Source organism: Aquarana catesbeiana, linkage group LG12 (assembly GCF_042186555.1).
Source record: "Aquarana catesbeiana isolate 2022-GZ linkage group LG12, ASM4218655v1, whole genome shotgun sequence".
NCBI lineage: Eukaryota > Metazoa > Chordata > Amphibia > Anura > Ranidae > Aquarana > Aquarana catesbeiana.
The window spans coordinates 22,594,361-22,612,981 of NC_133335.1; the positions used below are offsets into that span (position 1 = coordinate 22,594,361).

The 18,621-nt window shown below is 50.0% G+C and overlaps 1 protein-coding gene across 5 annotated transcripts in view; it reads left to right on the forward strand.

Annotated features, from left to right (window-relative positions):
• DNAJC5 (DnaJ heat shock protein family (Hsp40) member C5) overlaps positions 1-18,621 on the forward strand; it is an 80,665-nt gene that overhangs the window by 47,617 nt on the left and 14,427 nt on the right. For 3 of the 5 annotated variants that reach the window (XM_073607397.1, XM_073607401.1, XM_073607400.1), the window contains exon 2: positions 17,318-17,436. In XM_073607397.1, coding sequence (XP_073463498.1) covers positions 17,327-17,436 — 110 coding nt within the window. In that variant the 5' untranslated portion in view covers positions 17,318-17,326. Of the gene's footprint in view, positions 1-5,149; positions 5,321-7,169; positions 7,239-17,317; positions 17,437-18,621 lie in introns of those variants that run through there. The other 2 variants (XM_073607399.1, XM_073607398.1) reach the window with 2 other exon arrangements.

An 18,621-nucleotide genomic window follows, 5' to 3' on the forward strand; every position in this document is an offset into this window, starting at 1 on the left:
GGGGGATCGGCAGAGCTGGGGGTTACTACCGAGCGGGGGATCGGCAGAGCTGGGGGTTACTACCGAGCGGGGGATCAGCAGAGCTGGGGGTTACTACCGAGCGGGGGATCAGCAGAGCTGGGGGTTACTACCGACCGGGGGATCAGCAGAGCTGGGGGTTACTACCGACCGGGGGATCAGCAGAGCTAGGGGTTACTACCGAGCGGGGGATCGTCAGCGCTGGTGATTATTACTGAGCGGAGGATTGGCAGAGCTGGGGGTTACTACTGAGCGGGGGGGGGGATCGGCAGAGCTGGGGGTTACTACTGAGCGGGGGGGATCGGCAGAGCTGGGGGTTACTACTGAGCGGTGGGGGGATCGGCAGAGCTGGGGGTTACTACCGAGCGAGGGATCAGCAGAGCTGGGGGTTACTACCGAGCGGGGGATCAGCAGAGCGGGGGATCGTCAGCGCTGGTGATTATTACTGAGCGGGGGATCGGCAGAGCTGGGGGTTACTACTGAGCGGGGGATCAGCAGAGCTGAGGGTTACTACTGAGTGGTGGGGGGATCGGCAGAGCTGGGGGTTACTACTGAGCGAGGGGGGGATCGGCAGAGCTGGGGGTTACTACTGAGCGAGGGGGGGATCGGCAGAGCTGGGGGTTACTACTGAGCGGGGGGATCGGCAGAGCTGGGGGTTACTACTGAGCGGGGGGGGGTCAGCAGAGCTGGGGGTTACTACTGAGCGGTGGGAGGATCGGCAGAGCTGGGGTTACTACTGAGCAGGGGATCGGCAGAGCTGGGAGTTACTACTGAGCGGCGGATCAGCAGAGCTGGGGGTTACTACCGAGCGGGGGATCAGCAGAGCGGGGGATCGTCAGCGCTGGTGATTATTACTGAGCGGAGGATCGGCAGAGCTGGGGGTTACTACTGAGCGGGGGATCAGCAGAGCTGGGGGTTACTACTGAACGGGGGGGATCGGCAGAGCTGGGGGTTACTACTGAACGGGGGGGATCGGCAGAGCTGGGGGTTAATACTGAGCGGGGGGGATCGGCAGAGCTGGGGGTTACTACTGAGCGGGGGGGGATCGGCAGAGCTGGGGGTTACTACTGAGCGGGGGGGATCGGCAGAGCTGGGGGTTACTACTGAGCGGTGGGGGGATCGGCAGAGCTGGGGGTTACTACCGAGCGAATGATCAGCAGAGCTGGGGGTTACTACCGAGCGGGGGATCGTCAGCGCTGGTGATTATTACTGAGCGGGGGATCGGCAGAGCTGGGGGTTACTACTGAGCGGGGGATCAGCAGAGCTGAGGGTTACTACTGAGTGGTGGGGGGATCGGCAGAGCTGGGGGTTACTACTGAGTGGGGGATCGGCAGAGCTGGGGGTTACTACTGAACGGGGGGGATCGGCAGAGCTGGGGGTTACTACTGAGCGGGGGGGATCGGCAGAGCTGGGGGTTACTACTGAGCGGGGGGGGATCGGCAGAGCTGGGGGTTACTACTGAGCGGGGGGGATCGGCAGAGCTGGGGGTTACTACTGAGCGGTGGGGGGATCGGCAGAGCTGGGGGTTACTACCGAGCGAATGATCAGCAGAGCTGGGGGTTACTACCGAGCGGGGGATCGTCAGCGCTGGTGATTATTACTGAGCGGGGGATCGTCAGCGCTGGTGATTATTACTGAGCGGGGGATCGGCAGAGCTGGGGGTTACTACTGAGCGGGGGATCAGCAGAGCTGAGGGTTACTACTGAGTGGTGGGGGGATCGGCAGAGCTGGGGGTTACTATTGAGTGGGGGATCGGCAGAGCTGGGGGTTACTACTGAGCGAGGGGGGATCGGCAGAGCTGGGGGTTACTACTGAGTGGGGGATTGGCAGAGCTGGGGGTTACTAGTGAGCGGGGGGGGATCGGCAGAGCTGGGGGTTACTACTGAGTGGGGGGGGTCAGCAGAGCTGGGGGTTACTACTGAGCGGTGGGAGGATCGGCAGAGCTGGGGTTACTACTGAGCAGGGGATCGGCAGAGCTGGGAGTTACTACTGAGCGGCGGATCAGCAGAGCTGGGGGTTGCTGCTCAGCATGGGATCGGCAGAGCTGGGTGTTACTACCGAGCGGGTAATTGGCAGAGCTGGGGGTTACTACTGCGCGGGGGATCGGCAGAGCTGGGGGTTACTACTGAGCGGGGGGGATCGGCAGAGCTGGGGGTTACTACTGAGCGGTGGGGGGGATCGGCAGAGCTAGTGTTACTACCGAGTGGGGGATCGTCAGAGCTTGGGGGTTACTACCGAGCGGGTAATTGGCAGAGCTGGGGGTTACTACTGAGCGGGGGATCTGCAGAGCTTGGGGGTTACTACTGAGCGACGTATTGGCAGAGCTGGGAGTTACTACTGAGCAGCGTATTGGCAGAGCTGGGATTACTACTGAGCGGGGGATCGGCAGAGCTGGGATTACTACTGAGCGGGGGATCGGCAGAGCTGGGGGTTACTACTGAGCGAGGGATCGGCAGAGCTGGGGGATACTACTGAGCGAGGGATCGGCAGAGCTGGGGGTTACTACCAAGTGGGGGGATCAGCAGAGCTGGGGGTTACTACCGAGCGGGGGATCAGCAGAGCTGGGGGTTACTACCGAGGGGGGGGATCGGCAGAGCTGGGGTTACTACTGAGCAGGGGATCGTCAGAGCTTGGGGGTTACTACCGAGCGGGTAATTGGCAGAGCTGGGGGTTACTACTGAGCGGGGGATCTGCAGAGCTTGGGGGTTACTACTGAGCGGCGTATTGGCAGAGCTGGGAGTTACTACTGAGCGGCGTATTGGCAGAGCTGGGAGTTACTACTGAGCAGGGGATCGGCAGAGCTGGGGGTTACTACTGAGTGAGGGATCGGCAGAGCTGGCGGTTACTACTGAGCGAGGGATCGGCAGAGCTGGGGGTTACTACCGAGGGGGGGATCGGCAGAGCTGGGGGTTACTACCGAGCGGGGGATCAGCACAGCTGGGGGTTACTACCGAGCTGGGGATCAGCAGAGCTGGGGGTTACTACCGAGCGGGGGATCAGCAGAGCGGGGGGTTACTACTGAGCGGGGGCATTGGCAGAGCTGGGGGTTACTACTGAGCGGGGGGGATCGGCAGAGCTGGGGGTTACTACTGAGCGGGGGGGATCGGCAGAGCTGGGGGGTTACTACTGAGCGGGGGGGATCGGCAGAGCTGGGGGTTACTACTGAGCGGGGGGGATCGGCAGAGCTGGGGGTTACTACTGAGCAGGGGGGATCGGCAGAGATGGGGGTTACTACTGAGCTGGGGGGATCGGCAGAGATGGGGGTTACTACTGAGCGGGGGGATTGGCAGAGCTGGGGGTTACTACTGAGCGGGGGGGGTCGACAGAGCTGGGGGTTACTACTGAGCGGGGGGGGGGGATTGGCAAAGCTGGGGGTTACTACTGAGCGGTGGGGGGATTCGGCAGAGCTGGGGGTTACTACTGAGCGGTGGGGGGATCGGCAGAGCTGGTTGTTACTACCGAGCGAGGGATCGGCAGAGCTGGGGATTACTACCGAGCGAGGGATCGGCAGAGCTGGGGGTTCATACCGAGCGAGGGATCGGCAGAGCTGGGGGTTCATACCGAGCGAGGGATCGGCAGAGCTGGGGGTTCATACCGAGCGAGGGATCGGCAGAGCTGGGGGTTCATACCGAGCGAGGGATCGGCAGAGCTGGGGGTTCATACCGAGCGAGGGATCGGCAGAGCTGGGGGTTCATACCGAGCGAGGGATCGGCAGAGCTGGGGGTTCATACCGAGCGAGGGATCGGCAGAGCTGGGGGTTCATACCGAGCGAGGGATCGGCAGAGCTGGGGGTTCATACCGAGCGAGGGATCGGCAGAGCTGGGGGTTACTACCGAGCGAGGGATCGGCAGAGCTTGGGGGTTACTACCGAGCGAGGGATCGGCAGAGCTGGGGGTTACTACCAAGCGAGGGATCGGCAGAGCTTGGGATTACTACCGAGCCAGGGGTCGGCAGAGCTGGGGGGTTACTACCGAGCGAGGGATCGGCAGAGCTGGGGGTTACTACCGAGCGAGGGATCGGCAGAGCTGGGGGTTACTACCGAGCGAGGGATCGGCAGAGCTGGGGGTTCATACCGAGCGAGGGATCGGCAGAGTTGGGGGTTCATACCGAGCGAGGGATCGGCAGAGCTGGGGGTTCATACCGAGCGAGGGATCGGCAGAGCTGGGGGTTCATACCGAGCGAGGGATCGGCAGAGCTGGGGGTTACTACCGAGCGAGGGATCGGCAGAGCTAGGGGGTTACTACCGAGCGAGGGATCGGCAGAGCTGGGGATTACTACCGAGCGAGGGATCGGCAGAGCTGGGGATTACTACCGAGCGAGGGATCGGCAGAGCTGGGGATTACTACCGAGCGAGGGATCGGCAGAGCTGGGGATTACTACCGAGCGAGGGATCGGCAGAGCTGGGGATTACTACCGAGCGAGGGATCTGAGAATTCCAATAAGCTGGGGATCTGTTGAACAGGGGTACTAATGAGCTGGGGATCTGCTGAGTGGGGGTACTACTGAGCCAGTGTTCTACTGAGACCCTTTAAAACAAATAGAGAATTAACATACACGGGGCATTTGCCAAGCTTCAACAAAGCATCACATGGGCACCGTGGCTCCTCCCACCAGCTGCCATGTCATCTCTGTTTCCTGTTAGAGGAGCTTTTCAGGGAAGCAAACATTGTAGTCTCCGCCTACTGTAAAATTGAGTCTCTTCTTTTGGGTTACTTTGTTTAATTTTTTTTTAGCAACAGGGTCATTTTAAACTGGGGGTGGGGGTGGGGATTCAATCTTGTCAGCGTACACCCAGAACTGGGTATCAGTTTTGCACGGTGCTGTCCTTTTAAATATCTTAAGTTTGTATTTATTTGAGAACTAACCACCTCCAAATAGTGTGAATCTCTGGGATTGATGTGCCTTCCTGCAATAAGCATTTGATTTATTTATTTTTTTAATGTCCATAGTCCCAGCAATAGAGCTTGGCTTTGCTGTCCTCTCTGCAGGAGATCAAAGTCTACTATACATTATTGGTCTGTTTAATAATGCAGTGCAAACCGGTAGGGGATGCGCTGTAAAGCACAGATTAGCTCCTAAAAGCTGCCCTGTGATTGGCCCACCCCCTGGTTGCTGCATGCAGTACGTCATTGAATGGACCCCATTGGCTGGTCAGCATCCTTAGTGAACATGCTCCATTGAACAGGCTGTACATGCTGCACTGCAGACGGTGTTTGCTGCTGTCTGTAGCAGCAGGAGACCGGTGATCGGCTGCTTTAGTCTGCAAACAACAATCACAGAGAAAATGGATCATCTCCGAAAGGTTTTCTCTCTCTCTCTCTCTCTCTCTCTCTCATAACTCCGTCACTGCCATAAGGCCAAGATCATCGCAGTGTTATCCTCTTGTCTGCAGGCCTAATTCGCTTATCTCTGTATATGTACTATATGATGCACTTTAAATTGCTGTTTGGGTTTTTAGCACTGTAATATTTAGCAGTATTCAGAATAATGCATGTGAAATGATATAGCTGCAGCCAATGTAGAGGTAGACTGAGACTGACATACCAGTCCACACAAAGCTTCTATCTTTCTATATGAGTGTATTTTTATTGAATCTGTTATATGTCTTCGAGCCATCTAGTAGTAAGATCTTTCCGTTAGAGTCTCACTCGTGCCATTTTGCATTCTTGATGTAAAATCCTTCAGCAGGAAGAGTGAGACTTTCTCCAAGTTGGATACATTTCATGTATAGGACGGGGAACTCGGCAGATCTCAACACAGGAGCCCCCAGTAGATACAAGATCAAGGCCTTAAAGTTTAGACAAGAACCTGTCGCTTTAAGGCCAGGACATACACAGTGCAAATTTCTTTCCTGCAACCACGGGTTGCAAGAAAGAAATTTTGCACAATTTTCCAATCAGCACACACACAGTGCTGACAGGAGAATCCCTCCTGCCAGGCCATTGTCTTCTCCCAGTGGGAGAAACCGCCCACCCTTCTCCCCCTGGGAGAAGACAGTGATTATTGCTAGCAGCTATAGCAGCCACTTACGATAATCTAGCAGGCTGGTTGTCCCCAAGTCGATCGATCATCGTGGTACATTCAGCCTGCCCATTCCTGCTGTACCATCCCAAGTTTTCAATCATGTATGACTTGGCCTAAGGCTGCCTGCACACCCCAGCGTCACGTTTTTGAGTGTTTATTTTTATGGGGGGTGTGTGTTTGTGCGTTTTAATAAGGTATTTGTACAGCATTTTTAAAAACTTTTTTGATCCGTGATTTTTTTTTAATTAGCCAATAGAGAAAGATATAATGTATATATGTTTCAGCATTTGTTGCTATGTTTTTCAGCTTTTTCATTCGTTCTTCCTTATTTATTTTATACTTTTTTGTAAAGGGTTGAGGTTAGGGTTATTTTATTATTTCCATGCATTTCTATGGAAATATTTATTTATTCATTTATGTTTTTCAGCTTTTTCATTCGCTCTTATTATTTATTTATTTTTTTTTATACTTTTTTGTAATGGGTTAGGGGTTTAGGTTAGGGTTATTTTATAATGATTTATTTATTTGTGTTCAATTATTGCATTTGAGCAGAAAAACTCTCCCAAAAAAAAAAACAAGCGTTTCCATGCATTTCTATGGAAATATTTATTTATTCACTTTTATTTATTTTTTTGTTAGGGATGGGCTCGGGCGTGTTCAGATCGTACCCGCCAATCATAGGCAGTGAGGCCTTTCCTGGCCCGCGGCTGCACATACTCACGCTGCCTATGATTGGCGGTGTGCAGTGACTGCTTCCTGGCGGGTACGATCCGAACATACCTGAGCCCATCATTAGTTAGGGGTTAATATTAGGGTTCGGGGGTTGAGCTTACAGTTATTTTACTTATTTTTTTATTTATTTTATTTTTTATGTATGATGATTATTTAATATTATGGTGATTATTATTTCTTTTTATTTAATTATTGCATTTGAGCAGAAAAACGCTCAAAACTATCAAGCGTTTCCATGCATTTCTATGGAATAGATAAACGCTTCAAAAATGCACCAGTCTGCACGATTCGAGCTGCAAAGAAAGCTCCAGAATTCTCTTGAGTTTCAGGTGACTTGTAGTAGAGAGATGTGAACCATCTTCATAGAGAATAATTTAATTTTTTTTCTCCTCCAGCATTTTAAAGCTTCAAGCTTCAACCTACAAAACGCTTAGGTGTGAATGGGGCCTTAAAATCCTTAAAAGGTAACAAAGTTTGAATTACTTCGCTGCAGAAAATACTTCTCAGGAATCCTGTGCCAGCAGTTGGCCACGCGACTGAATGCCTCGGCAGTTGGCCACGCGACTGAATGCCTCGGCAGTTGGCCACGCGACTGAATGCCTCGGCAGTTGGCCACGCGACTGAATGCCTCGGCAGTTGGCCACGCGACTGAATGCCTCGGCAGTTGGCCACGCGACTGAATGCCTCGGCAGTTGGCCACGCGACTGAATGCCCAGGCAGTTGGCCACGCGACTGAATGCCCAGGCAGTTGGCCACGCGACTGAATGCCCAGGCAGTTGGCCACGCGACTGAATGCCCAGGCAGTTGGCCACGCGACTGAATGCCCAGGCAGTTGGCCACGCGACTGAATGCCCAGGCAGTTGGCCACGCGACTGAATGCCCAGGCAGTTGGCCACGCGACTGAATGCCCAGGCAGTTGGCCACGCGACTGAATGCCCAGGCAGTTGGCCACGCGACTGAATGCCCAGGCAGTTGGCCACGCGACTGAATGCCCAGGCAGTTGGCCACGCGACTGAATGCCCAGGCAGTTGGCCACGCGACTGAATGCCCAGGCAGTTGGCCACGCGACTGCTGCTAATTCTGTCCTATAGCAGAAAGGATGTGATCTGGCCATGTGACCATGGAATCGTGTGGAGTTCAGTGGTTATGCCCTTTGTTACCTTGTAAAGGGGTTAAAGTGAGGGTGGGCTTTAACACCCACAAACCGCGTGTATGCGTCGCTGAGTGGCCGATGATTCTGTGCTGTGAGCGTGCTCAGTGTGCACTTTTAACACAGACCGAGGTTTGGAAGACAGATCTTGGTCCATACTAATGATCGGTAGCTGGCGGGACCAGCTGTTGATCTTGTGACTGCCAATCACAAGATATGTGATGACCCAATCTTTCCGCTCTTAAACAGATGCCGGGGAAGGTCTAAAGGAGAGTAGCGTGGGAAGTTTCACATAAAGGGGAACAAAAGTCCCATATACTCCCCTCCAGCAGTGTGACTTCAGCTCCAACATCTTTCCCCGGTCTTCCTTAATATTTGGCATCTTCAGCCATCCTGATTGGCCAGCTCAGGATGATGTAAGTTACCTCCCCCTGGCAGAAAAGCATGCCGGTGTTCTGCCGAGAAAGTTCCTCTCGGCGGATAAGGACCCCCATCTACTGCGCAGGCGCGGCGCCTGCGCAGTAGGAACCGGCGGAAACAGCCGAAGCGAAATACAGAAGAAATCAGCTGTACACGACGCCTGTAAGGGGGCCCCTCGTGGGCTCGCTTTGCTCGCCACACTTCGGGCACGGCTTCGCTGCGCTCGGCACTTTTTTATTCCCCCTCTAGGTCCACTTGGATGGAGGGGCTTCAGCCTGGACCTAGGGCGCAGGCGCCGTGTACAGCTGATTGAAGATTTTCATCTTCGGCTGTTTTCGGCGGCTGCTGGTCATTCGTACTGCGCAAGCGCAGCGCTTGCGCGGTACAGGGGGGAACTTATCCGCCGAGGGAATTTTCTCGGCAAGACACCGGGATTGTGCATTGAGCTGGGGATTCGCAGAAGACGTTTGTGAACGGGCAAGTTAGAGGAGTTTCTTGCAGAAGAGACTGGGGGGGGGGGGGGTTGCTTTACTAAAGGCAAATAGTGCTGTTCAATTTGCAAGGGAATTTGCACCAGAGCTTAGTGAATGTGATGGAATTTCATTTTGCCGACAATACCCAATTATGTGCAAGAAAAATACAAAGAAAAACAGCATTGGACAGCATTGCACATGATTGGATGATGGGAGTCAGCAGATGCTGTCTGCTGTGCCTCCTGTGCTCCTTTCTTCAGAGCCCTAATACAGGAGGTGTGTTGCTGTCCAGATCACCAGGTGCAAACAGAGTGGGGAAAAGCCAAAGGAAATAAAACTAATGCAGCCACCACATCTAATGATTGGTAAGCTGCAATATAATACATTTTTGGGATAACACAGCTTTAAAGTGATTGTAAAGTCTTGTTTTTTCCCCCTATAAACATAACAAGCATGTTATACTTACCTGCTATGTTGCAGTGGATTTGCAGAGAGCAGTCCAGATCCTCCTCTTCTCGGGTCCCTCTTCTGTGATCCTGCCCCCCCCCCTTCCTGTTCAGTGCCCCCACAGCAAGCAGATTGCTATGGGGGCACCTGAGCCGAGTTGCAGCTCCCTGTGTCCATTCAGACAAGGAGCCCCGCCATGTTTTCTCCTGATTGGCCAGCTGACCTTGACAGCAGCAGCAGCCAATGGCGTCGCTGCTGTCTCTCAGCCAACTGGGAAGGGAGCATCTCGGACGGCTGAGACACTCGTGGACAGAGAGGGACCTCAGGTAAGTATTAGGGGGGCTGCTGCACACAGAACGCTTTTTATCATAATGCATAGAAGGCATTAAGATGAAAAAACCTCCTGACTTTACAGCCTCTTTAACCACTTCCCTACCCGCCCATTGTCATATGACGTCCGCAGATGGGGTCTCCCATCCTGGGCGGGCATCATATGACATCCTCGGCGGTATAGGGGGCGCCGCCGCGTCACAGAGGAGCTGATGCACGTGCCCGGCGGCCGGGATGTCCACTGGGCACTCGTGATCGCTCGTTACAGAGCAGGACCGTGGGTCTGTGTGTGTAAACGCACAGATCTACGTCCTGTTAGGGGAGAGGGGACAGATCGTGTGTTCCTTGTATATAGGAACACCGATCGGTCTCCCCCACTAGTCAGTCCCCTCCCCCCACAGTTAGAGTCACTCCCTAGGTAACACATTTAACCCATTGATCGCCCCCTAGTGTTAACTCCTTCCCTGCCGGTGACATTTATACAATAATCCATTACCTCTTGTATCTCTTAACCTTCCCTCTTAGATTGTAAGCTCTAAGTGAGCAGGGCCCTCTGATTCCTACTGTATCAAATTGTATTGTATTTGTACTGTCTACCCTCAAGTTGTAAAGCGCTACGTAAACTGTTGGCGCTATATAAATATTGTATAATATAATAATCCGTGCATATTTATAGCACTGATCACTATATAAATGTCATTGGTCCCAAAATAGTGTCAAAAGTGTCCGATCTGTCTGCCGCAATGTCAGTCACGATAAAAATTGCAGATCGCCACCATTACTAGTAAAAAAAAAAAATAATAATAAAAATGCCATAAATCTATCCCCTATTTTGTAGGCGCTATAACTTTTGCGCAAACCAATCGATATACGCTTTTTGCAATATTGAGGAAAAAATTTGTTTTTGTTTTAATTTTTAAATTTGGGATATTATAGCAAAAAGTTTTTTTTTTTGTTTTTTTTTTTTTCAAACTTGTCGCTCTTCTTTTGTTTATAGCGCACAGTGGGTACAGTGTTGCATGACTGCGCAAAGTGCTGAAAATTGGCCTGGCCAGGAATGGGGTGAAAATGCCCTGTATTGACGTGGTTAAGGCCGCTCTCACACTGCTGGGTGTATCGCAGTGTATCCGCAATTTCCGTACTAGTTTCCTGCGGTTTCCCATAGACTTTCTATCAGGCCCTGCTATTTTGGTTCGTTTTCTGAAAGCGCATCAAAGATGCAGCATGCAGGACTTTCGGTGCACTTTAAGAAAACGTGGCAGAAACAGAGGGGACATAGTAGAAAGTCTATGGGAAATCGCAGGTAACTAGTTCGGAAATTGCGAATACACTATGATACGGAAAAAACTGTATAATACCCTTGAAAACTGTGGGTGTACACTAGACTGCGCCCCGTACTGCGGTGTGAAGCGGCCAAAGGGGGGAGCGGTTGGGGGTGCTAAAATCACAACTCAACCGTGAGTTTTTAATGCCCCCCCCCCCCCCCTGCAACTATTAGTCAAAGCCCTGTACACACGGGGCAGAATGTCTGGAGACAAAAAAAATTACCGGCTGACATCCCGTCTGTGTGTATGTCGGTCTCCGCATCCAAATTACTCCTGATCAGTGCTCTCAGCCAATGGCAGAGAGCATGATGGAAGTCTTCTGGCGGAGCACAACAGCTCAGCGGGGGGGAGATCGCTGCACTAACCCTGCATAGTGAATACAGTGGCTCCAAACTGAGCTGTCCGTTTTTTGTTTTTGTTTTTTTTACGTGCAACCGCGAAAAAAAAAAAAAATCTGTAGTGTGTACCAGGCCTAAAAGAGGCCTAATAGTCTTAGAAGTTCAGGGAGACCGAGAACGTTCTTGAGGATATTTTGCTCACTGATTCTCCCTGAACCCTGACGAAGGAAACTTCAGTGTTTGTTTTAAAAGGCTTTACACCCCATAATATATTCTATAGGCCAATGAAAAGTATGTCCACCATTTTTACTTTTCTATTACTATCTATGACTAGCACAGTACAACACGTTCCCACCATCTCTGGTTTTTAGACGTCAACTTTGTGACCTGGAGGCCTCGTGTATTTGCAGCAGACCATCAGTTGTACTACACTGAGCAGCAGATGGCTGGGAGGAGGGGCGAGTCATTAGGAAGACTAGGCCTGAGGGGATTTACAACCCTCACTGAGGACATTATGGGTGAGCGTTTGCTGCTTTCCTCAATTTCTTATCCCTTCACCAGTATGTAGAATTGTACAACCTGACCCCCCCCAATTCCTCTTTATATTTCTTGGACATCCCCCTTGGAGAGATGTTCAATTTTTTGTTGCCAACTCCCTTTCCACAAACATTACAAAAGTATTGCTCCTTGTATCTGTGTTCTCTGATGACTTGTTTATTTTGCATGACGGGGAATCATCAGGGAAGGGTTGGGGACATGACACCACCATTTGGGGGGAGGGCGCACGGACATGACACCACCATTTGGGGGGGGGGGGGGGACATGACACCACCATTGGGGGGGGGCACGGACATGACACCACCATTTGGGGGGGGGGGGGGGCGCGGACATGACACCACCATGTGGTGGGGGCGCGGATATGACACCACCATTGGGGGGGGGGGCGGACATGACACCACCATTTGGGGGGGCACGGACATGACACCACCATTTGGGGGGGCACGGACATGACACCACCATTTGGGGGGGGCACGGACATGACACCACCATTTGGGGGGGGCACGGACATGACACCACCATTTCGGGGGGGGGGGGGGCGCAGACATGACACCACCATTTGGGGGGGGGGCGCGGACATGACACCACCATGTGGTGGGGGCGCGGATATGACACCACCATTGGGGGGGGGCGGACATGACACCACCATTTGGGGGGGCACGGACATGACACCACCATTTGGGGGGGGCACGGACATGACACCACCATTTCGGGGGGGGGGGCGCAGACATGACACCACCATTTGGCTCTGTAATATTCTTGGGGGTTTGAAGAAACAGAAATGTATCTTGTTACTGGAGTCCCCAACCATACAGAAGATATCAGCGTGTGAGTCAATTTTCCAGCAACCTTGTAAAGCGGTCAGATCAGATTGGATGCAGTTGATCTTTAAAGCGGAGTTCCAATAAAAAAAAAAAATTAAAAATTAAAAGTCAGCACCTACAAATACTGCAGCCGGGCACGCGCTGCACGCTGTGACTGGCCGGACAATCGTCTGGGACCTGTGACGCGTCCCAGATGATTGCCGAGAGGGGGGGGGAGAGGTGATCTTCCTTGCGGTGCCCCGGGAGGAAGTGGGAGATGGAACCCTCTGAAAAGAGGGTTCCCCCCCACTAAAAAAAAATTATATGCCAAATGTGGCATGTCAGGGGGTCACCTTCCCTTAAAGCGGAATTCCATTTTTGGGTGGAACTCCACTTTAAATGACACCTAACCCAGAGGCCGTTAATGTTTATATGCCCAGACCAAATTTAGCGGTGTTCTTCAGTCAAAGCGGAGCTCCAGACGATTTTGTGTTTATTAAAAGTATTTTTTTTTTTTGGAACTGCTGACTTTTAATAAACACACACTGACCTGTCCCAGAATCCTCAGTTCTCTCCCTCTCCTTGCACCCAGCATTACAACTGTGCGCACCCGGCTGTGACGGCTTGTGGCTTGCATGCGTGGGTGCGCATGCGGGAGGCGCGCTGTGCTTCCTAGATGGTCGAGCAATCTTCTGGCACCTGTGACGTGTCGCAGAAGATTGCAGGGTGGGAGGGGAAGAGGAGAACTTCCGCTAGGATCGCCTAGGCCAGTGGTTCTCAACCCTGTCCTCAAGTACCCCCAAAAGGCCGTGTTTGCAGGTTTTCCTTCATCTTGCACAGGTGCTTTAAATCAGAGTCAATGGCTTGGTATTTTGGACACCTTTTTTTTTTTCCTAGAGAAATTCCCAATTCCCAAAACATGGCCTGTTGGGGGTACTTAAGGGCAGGGTTAAGAACCACTAACTTAGGCGGTCCGGGCGGAAGTGGTATCAAAACTAGGTCCCCCCCCCCAAAAAAAAATGACATGCCCAATGTGGCATATGAGGGGGAGAGGAGTGCTTAAAGTGGAACTTCCCCTTTTGGGTGGAGCTCCGCTTTAATGTGTTACTAAACCCGCAACAGTAAAATCAGTCTGTATATGCAGTAAAGCATGCTTGTTATACTCACTGTGGAACCTAAGGGGTTAATCCTTTGCATTGTGTAAAAAGGCTGTTTGATCCTGTCTTCTCTGATCCTCCCCTTCTTCCACTGTCCCCAATCCATCTCCTTATAGAACAGAGAATTAGGGGCACTCTGCGCATGCTCAGTTTGGTATCGGTTTCGTATTTGGTATTGTGTATTGCTAGAGAGTTTTTTCCTTTTCTTGGGAGGGTGCATGTGATTAGCACAGGGCCAATCAGCACTGTCCAGACAGAGAGTCAGAGGTCCTGCAGCCTCATAGGACAGTCAGAGGAGAATGAAAACTCCTCCTACAAGCTTTAACCAGACACTGATAGAAGTCACAAGACTTCTATATACTGCTAATGAGAGAAGGTATTTAGCCGTTTATATAATTACATAGTAGGTGAGGTTGAAAAAAGACACAAGTCCATCAAGTCCAACTTATGTGTGTGATTATATGTCAGTATTACATTATATATCCCTGTATGTTGCGGTCGTTCAGGTGCTTATCTAATAGTTTTTTTTAAATATCAATGTTCCCCGCTGAGACCACTGCCTGTGGAAGGGAATTCCACATCCTTGCCGCTCTTACAGTAAAGAACCCTCTACGTAGTTTAAGGTTAAACCTCTTTTCTTCTAATTTTAGTGAGTGGCCACGTGTCCTGTTAAACTCCCTTCCGAGGAAAAATGTTCTCCCTATTGTGGGGTCACCAGTATGGTATTTGAATATTGAAATCATATCCCCTCTCAAGCGTCTCTTCTCCAGAGAGAATAAGTTCAGTGCTCACAACCTTTCTTCATAACTAATATTCTCCAGACCCTTTATTAGATTTGTTGCCCTTCTTTGTACTCGCTCCATTTCCAGTATCAGTATCCTTCCTGAGGACTGGTGCCCAGAACTGGACTGCATACTCCAGGTGCGGCCGGACCAGAGTCTTGTAGAGCGGGAGAATTATCGTTTTATCTCTGGAGTTGATCCCCTTTTTAACACATGCCAATATTCTGTTTGCTTTGTTAGCAGCAGCTTGGCACTGCATGCCATTGCTGAGCCTATCATCTACTAGGACCCCCAGGTCCTTTTCCATCCTAGATTCCCCCAGAGGTTCTCCCCCCAGTGTATAGATTGCATTCATATTTTTGCCACCCAAATGCATTATTTTACATTTTTCTACATGAAACCTCATTTGCCATGTAGTTGCCCACCCCATTAATTTGTTCAGATCTTCTTGCAAGGTTTTCACATCCTGTGGAGAAGTTATTGCCCTGCTTGGCTTAGTATCGTCTGCAAATACAAATTAAACAGGATTGGTCCCAGCACAGAACCCTGGGGACCCCACTACCCACCCCTGACCATTTTGAGTACTCCCCATTTATCACCACCCTCTGAACTCGCCCTTGTAGCCAGTTTTCAATCCATATACTCACCCTATGGTCCATGCCAACGGACCTTACTTTGTACAGTAAACATTTATGGGGAACTGTGTCAAATGCTTTTGCAAAATCCAGATACACCACGTCTACGGGCCTTCCTTTGTCTAGATGGCAACTCGCCTCCTTGTAGAAGGTTAATAGATTGGTTTGGCAAGAACGATTCTTCATGAATCCATGCTGATTACTGCTAATGATACAGTTTTCATTACTAAAAACTTGTATATAGTACCTTATCATCCCCTCCAAGAGCTTGCATACTATTGATGTTAGGCTAACTGGTCAGTAATTCCCAGGGATGTATTTTGGCCCTACATTGGCTTTTCTCCAATCAGCTGGTACCATTCCAGTTAGTAGACTTGTCAGTAAAAATTAGGATGAATGGTCTGGCTAATACTTGACTGAGTTCCCTAAGGACACTGGGGTGCAAGCCATCGGGTCCCGGTGACTTATTAATGTTAAGTTTTCCAAGTCTATCTCTAATTCTGTCCTGTGTTAGCCATGAAGGTGCTTCCTGTGATGTGTCATGAGGATAAACACAGCAGTTTTTGTTACTGAAGTCCCCCATTCCCTTGTGTAGACTGAGGAAAAGAATAAATTTAGTACCTTTGCCATCTCCCCATCCTTTGTAACCAAATTTCCTTCCTCATTCTTTATGGGGCCAATATGTTCTGTCCTCCTTTTTTTACTATTTATATACTTAAAGAATTTCTTGGGATTTTTTTTGCTCTCCTCCGCTGTGTCTTTCGTGTTCTATCTTAGCCGCTCTAATTGCACCCTTACATTTCTTGTTGCATTCTTTATAAAGTCTGAATGCTGATGATGATCCCTCAGCCTTGTATTTTTTGAAGGCCTTCTCCTTTGCTTTTATATGCATTTTTACATTGGAGTTAAGCCATCCAGGACTTTTGTTCGCTCTTTTAAATTTATTTCCCTATGGGATGCACTGGCTAATGCCCTTATTTAATATGCTATTAAAGCAAACCCATCTCTCCTCTGTGTTCTTTGTTCCTTAGATTCTATCCCAATTTATATCTTCTAGCAAGGTTCCTAGTTTAGGGAAATTGGCTCTTTTGAAATTCACTGTCTCTGTATTCCCATTATGTTTCCTATTTGTGTGATTTATACTGAAGCTAATTGACCTGTGATCACCGTCTCCTAAATTGCCCCATATTTCCACATCCGTGATCAGGTCTGTATTGTTGGTAATCAGTAGGTCTAGTAATGCTTTGTTTCTAGTTGGTGCGTCTACCATCTGACCCATGAAATTGTCCTGCAAGACATTTAGGAACTGGCGAGCCTTAGACGAATCCGCGGTTCCTTCCGTCCAGTCTATGTCTGGATAATTAAAAATCCCCCATTATGATAACACTTCTTTGCTGCTAATCCAAATTGTGATAGGATATCCATCTCCCCCTCCCCCCTCTGGTTAGGGGGCCTATAGCATATTCCGAGTATTATTTTTCCCTTAGTTTCATCCCTTTGGAGCTCTACCCATAAGGATTCCACCTCCTCCCTTATATTTAATAAAACAATTGCATTTCCATGTTCTGTGGGAGACCAGATATAGTGAATGTAGGGTCCTGGGTTTAGTAACACTTTAACTTGACTATAACACTATGATTATTTGGTCAGTTTGATTGTAGGGTCTAAGAACATGGAACACGCACAGTTGCACTTTCCTAGTTCTCAACAGTGATTAACGTTCCAAGGGCATGAGGTATTATCCGGGAAGACTTGTGGAGGAGTATTGCAATCACAATTATAGGGTGGGAAGAAGTTTTTCTTGTGGTCAATTTGAAAATTGCAGACAGATTACTATTGGTCCCATAGTGGTTGTAATTGCTAATTTTTTTTTTTTTTGTAAATGTTCTACTTGCCTGCTCTGTGTAATGGTTTTGCACAGAGCATCCTCCTCTTCTCAGTTTCCCTGCAGGCACACCTGGCTCCTCCTCTCTGCCAAGTGCCCCCATAGCGAGCGGCTTCCTCATGCAGGTTCGCTCCCGAGCCACCTCTGTGTGTATAATGTGTTAGGTTTCATCTTTTTTTTTCAATTTTTCTATTGCAAGGTTTGCTGAATGTTACTAATGAATCTGTCTTTTTCTTGTAGTGAGCAAGGATGGCGGCGGACCAGAGGCAACGCTCCCTCTCCACCTCCGGGGAGTCGCTGTACCGCACTCTAGGACTGGACAAAAATTGCACATCCGATGACATAAAAAGATGTTACAGGTAAGTTGTTGCAAAATGTACTCTCTTACATCTTAAAGTGGAAGTAAACTCTTTTTTGCACTTGAAAATATTTTGCCATGAATATCTCCTAAACCTGCACTGTTTAGGAGATAATCTTACTGCATGCAGCCGGTGATGTCACCGGCACATGCGCCCTGAAGGGATGGCACACCTGCGCCGTCCCTTCAGAGCCCGTGCCGCGGTCCATGGCTCCATGACTTTGCACATTGACATGCATTGCTCTAGGCAGGCCATTCAAAATTAATGGGCTGTCAAGCAGCTTGGTGGTCCAAAAATTGGACCTGCACCATACTTTAACACACACACATTGCATTCAACACATCGCTGTTGGCAAGGTACATTGGGGTTCCATTCAGAATGAATGGCACTGCAGCCTCTCATAGCAAGTAGCACGTGGTGCTGGCCGTTGTGGAAATGCATAATCTCCCACAATGCGATAGTGTGAACGAGGCCTAAAGCTTACTATGCATGTTACAGTTTGACTTTACAATCTGTTTACTATCTTCTTTAGGGCCGGTGTCGCCAGGCTTTTGTTCACATGACACACTTTGAGAACGCAAAACCAGCTTAAAGCAGCAATTGCAGATCAGGAGGCCAGCTGCTGTTGAAATGCACGTGTCAATGAATTCTGAATGCTCTCAGAAGTGTCCCAAACGGATGCCATCAAAATGAGCCAAAAGCCCGTCGACACAGGCTCTTTGATTCTTAAAAACAAAGAAACACGAGGACTTGGTTAAAACATTTCCATTTTATCCAGTCAGACAGGCCATTGCACTACTTAAGTCGGCCATAGATGGTTCGAAACTCTGCCGGTTCAGCGGGGAACAACTGAGATTCAAATCATGTATGGGCAGGCTGAATGTACCCAAGTTGATCTATCATAGCCTTTTATAGCCGCTAGCAATAATTACTATGTTCTCCTGGCTCGGCAGGAGGGATTCCCCTGTCAACACTTTGTCTGAGGTTCCAGGAAAGAAATTCGCTCTATGGCCAGCCTTAGTTATTGGTAGATTTAAAGGAGATTGCTAATTCAGATTGTAGCCTGTGTGTCAGGCTTTAGACATGAGATGACAGCAACCATGAGTTGCGATCACAGATCTGTGAGAGGCCCCTGTCTCGGATGGCCATTGTATGTAGAAGCAGCTAATCAGCCATTTATTTTTA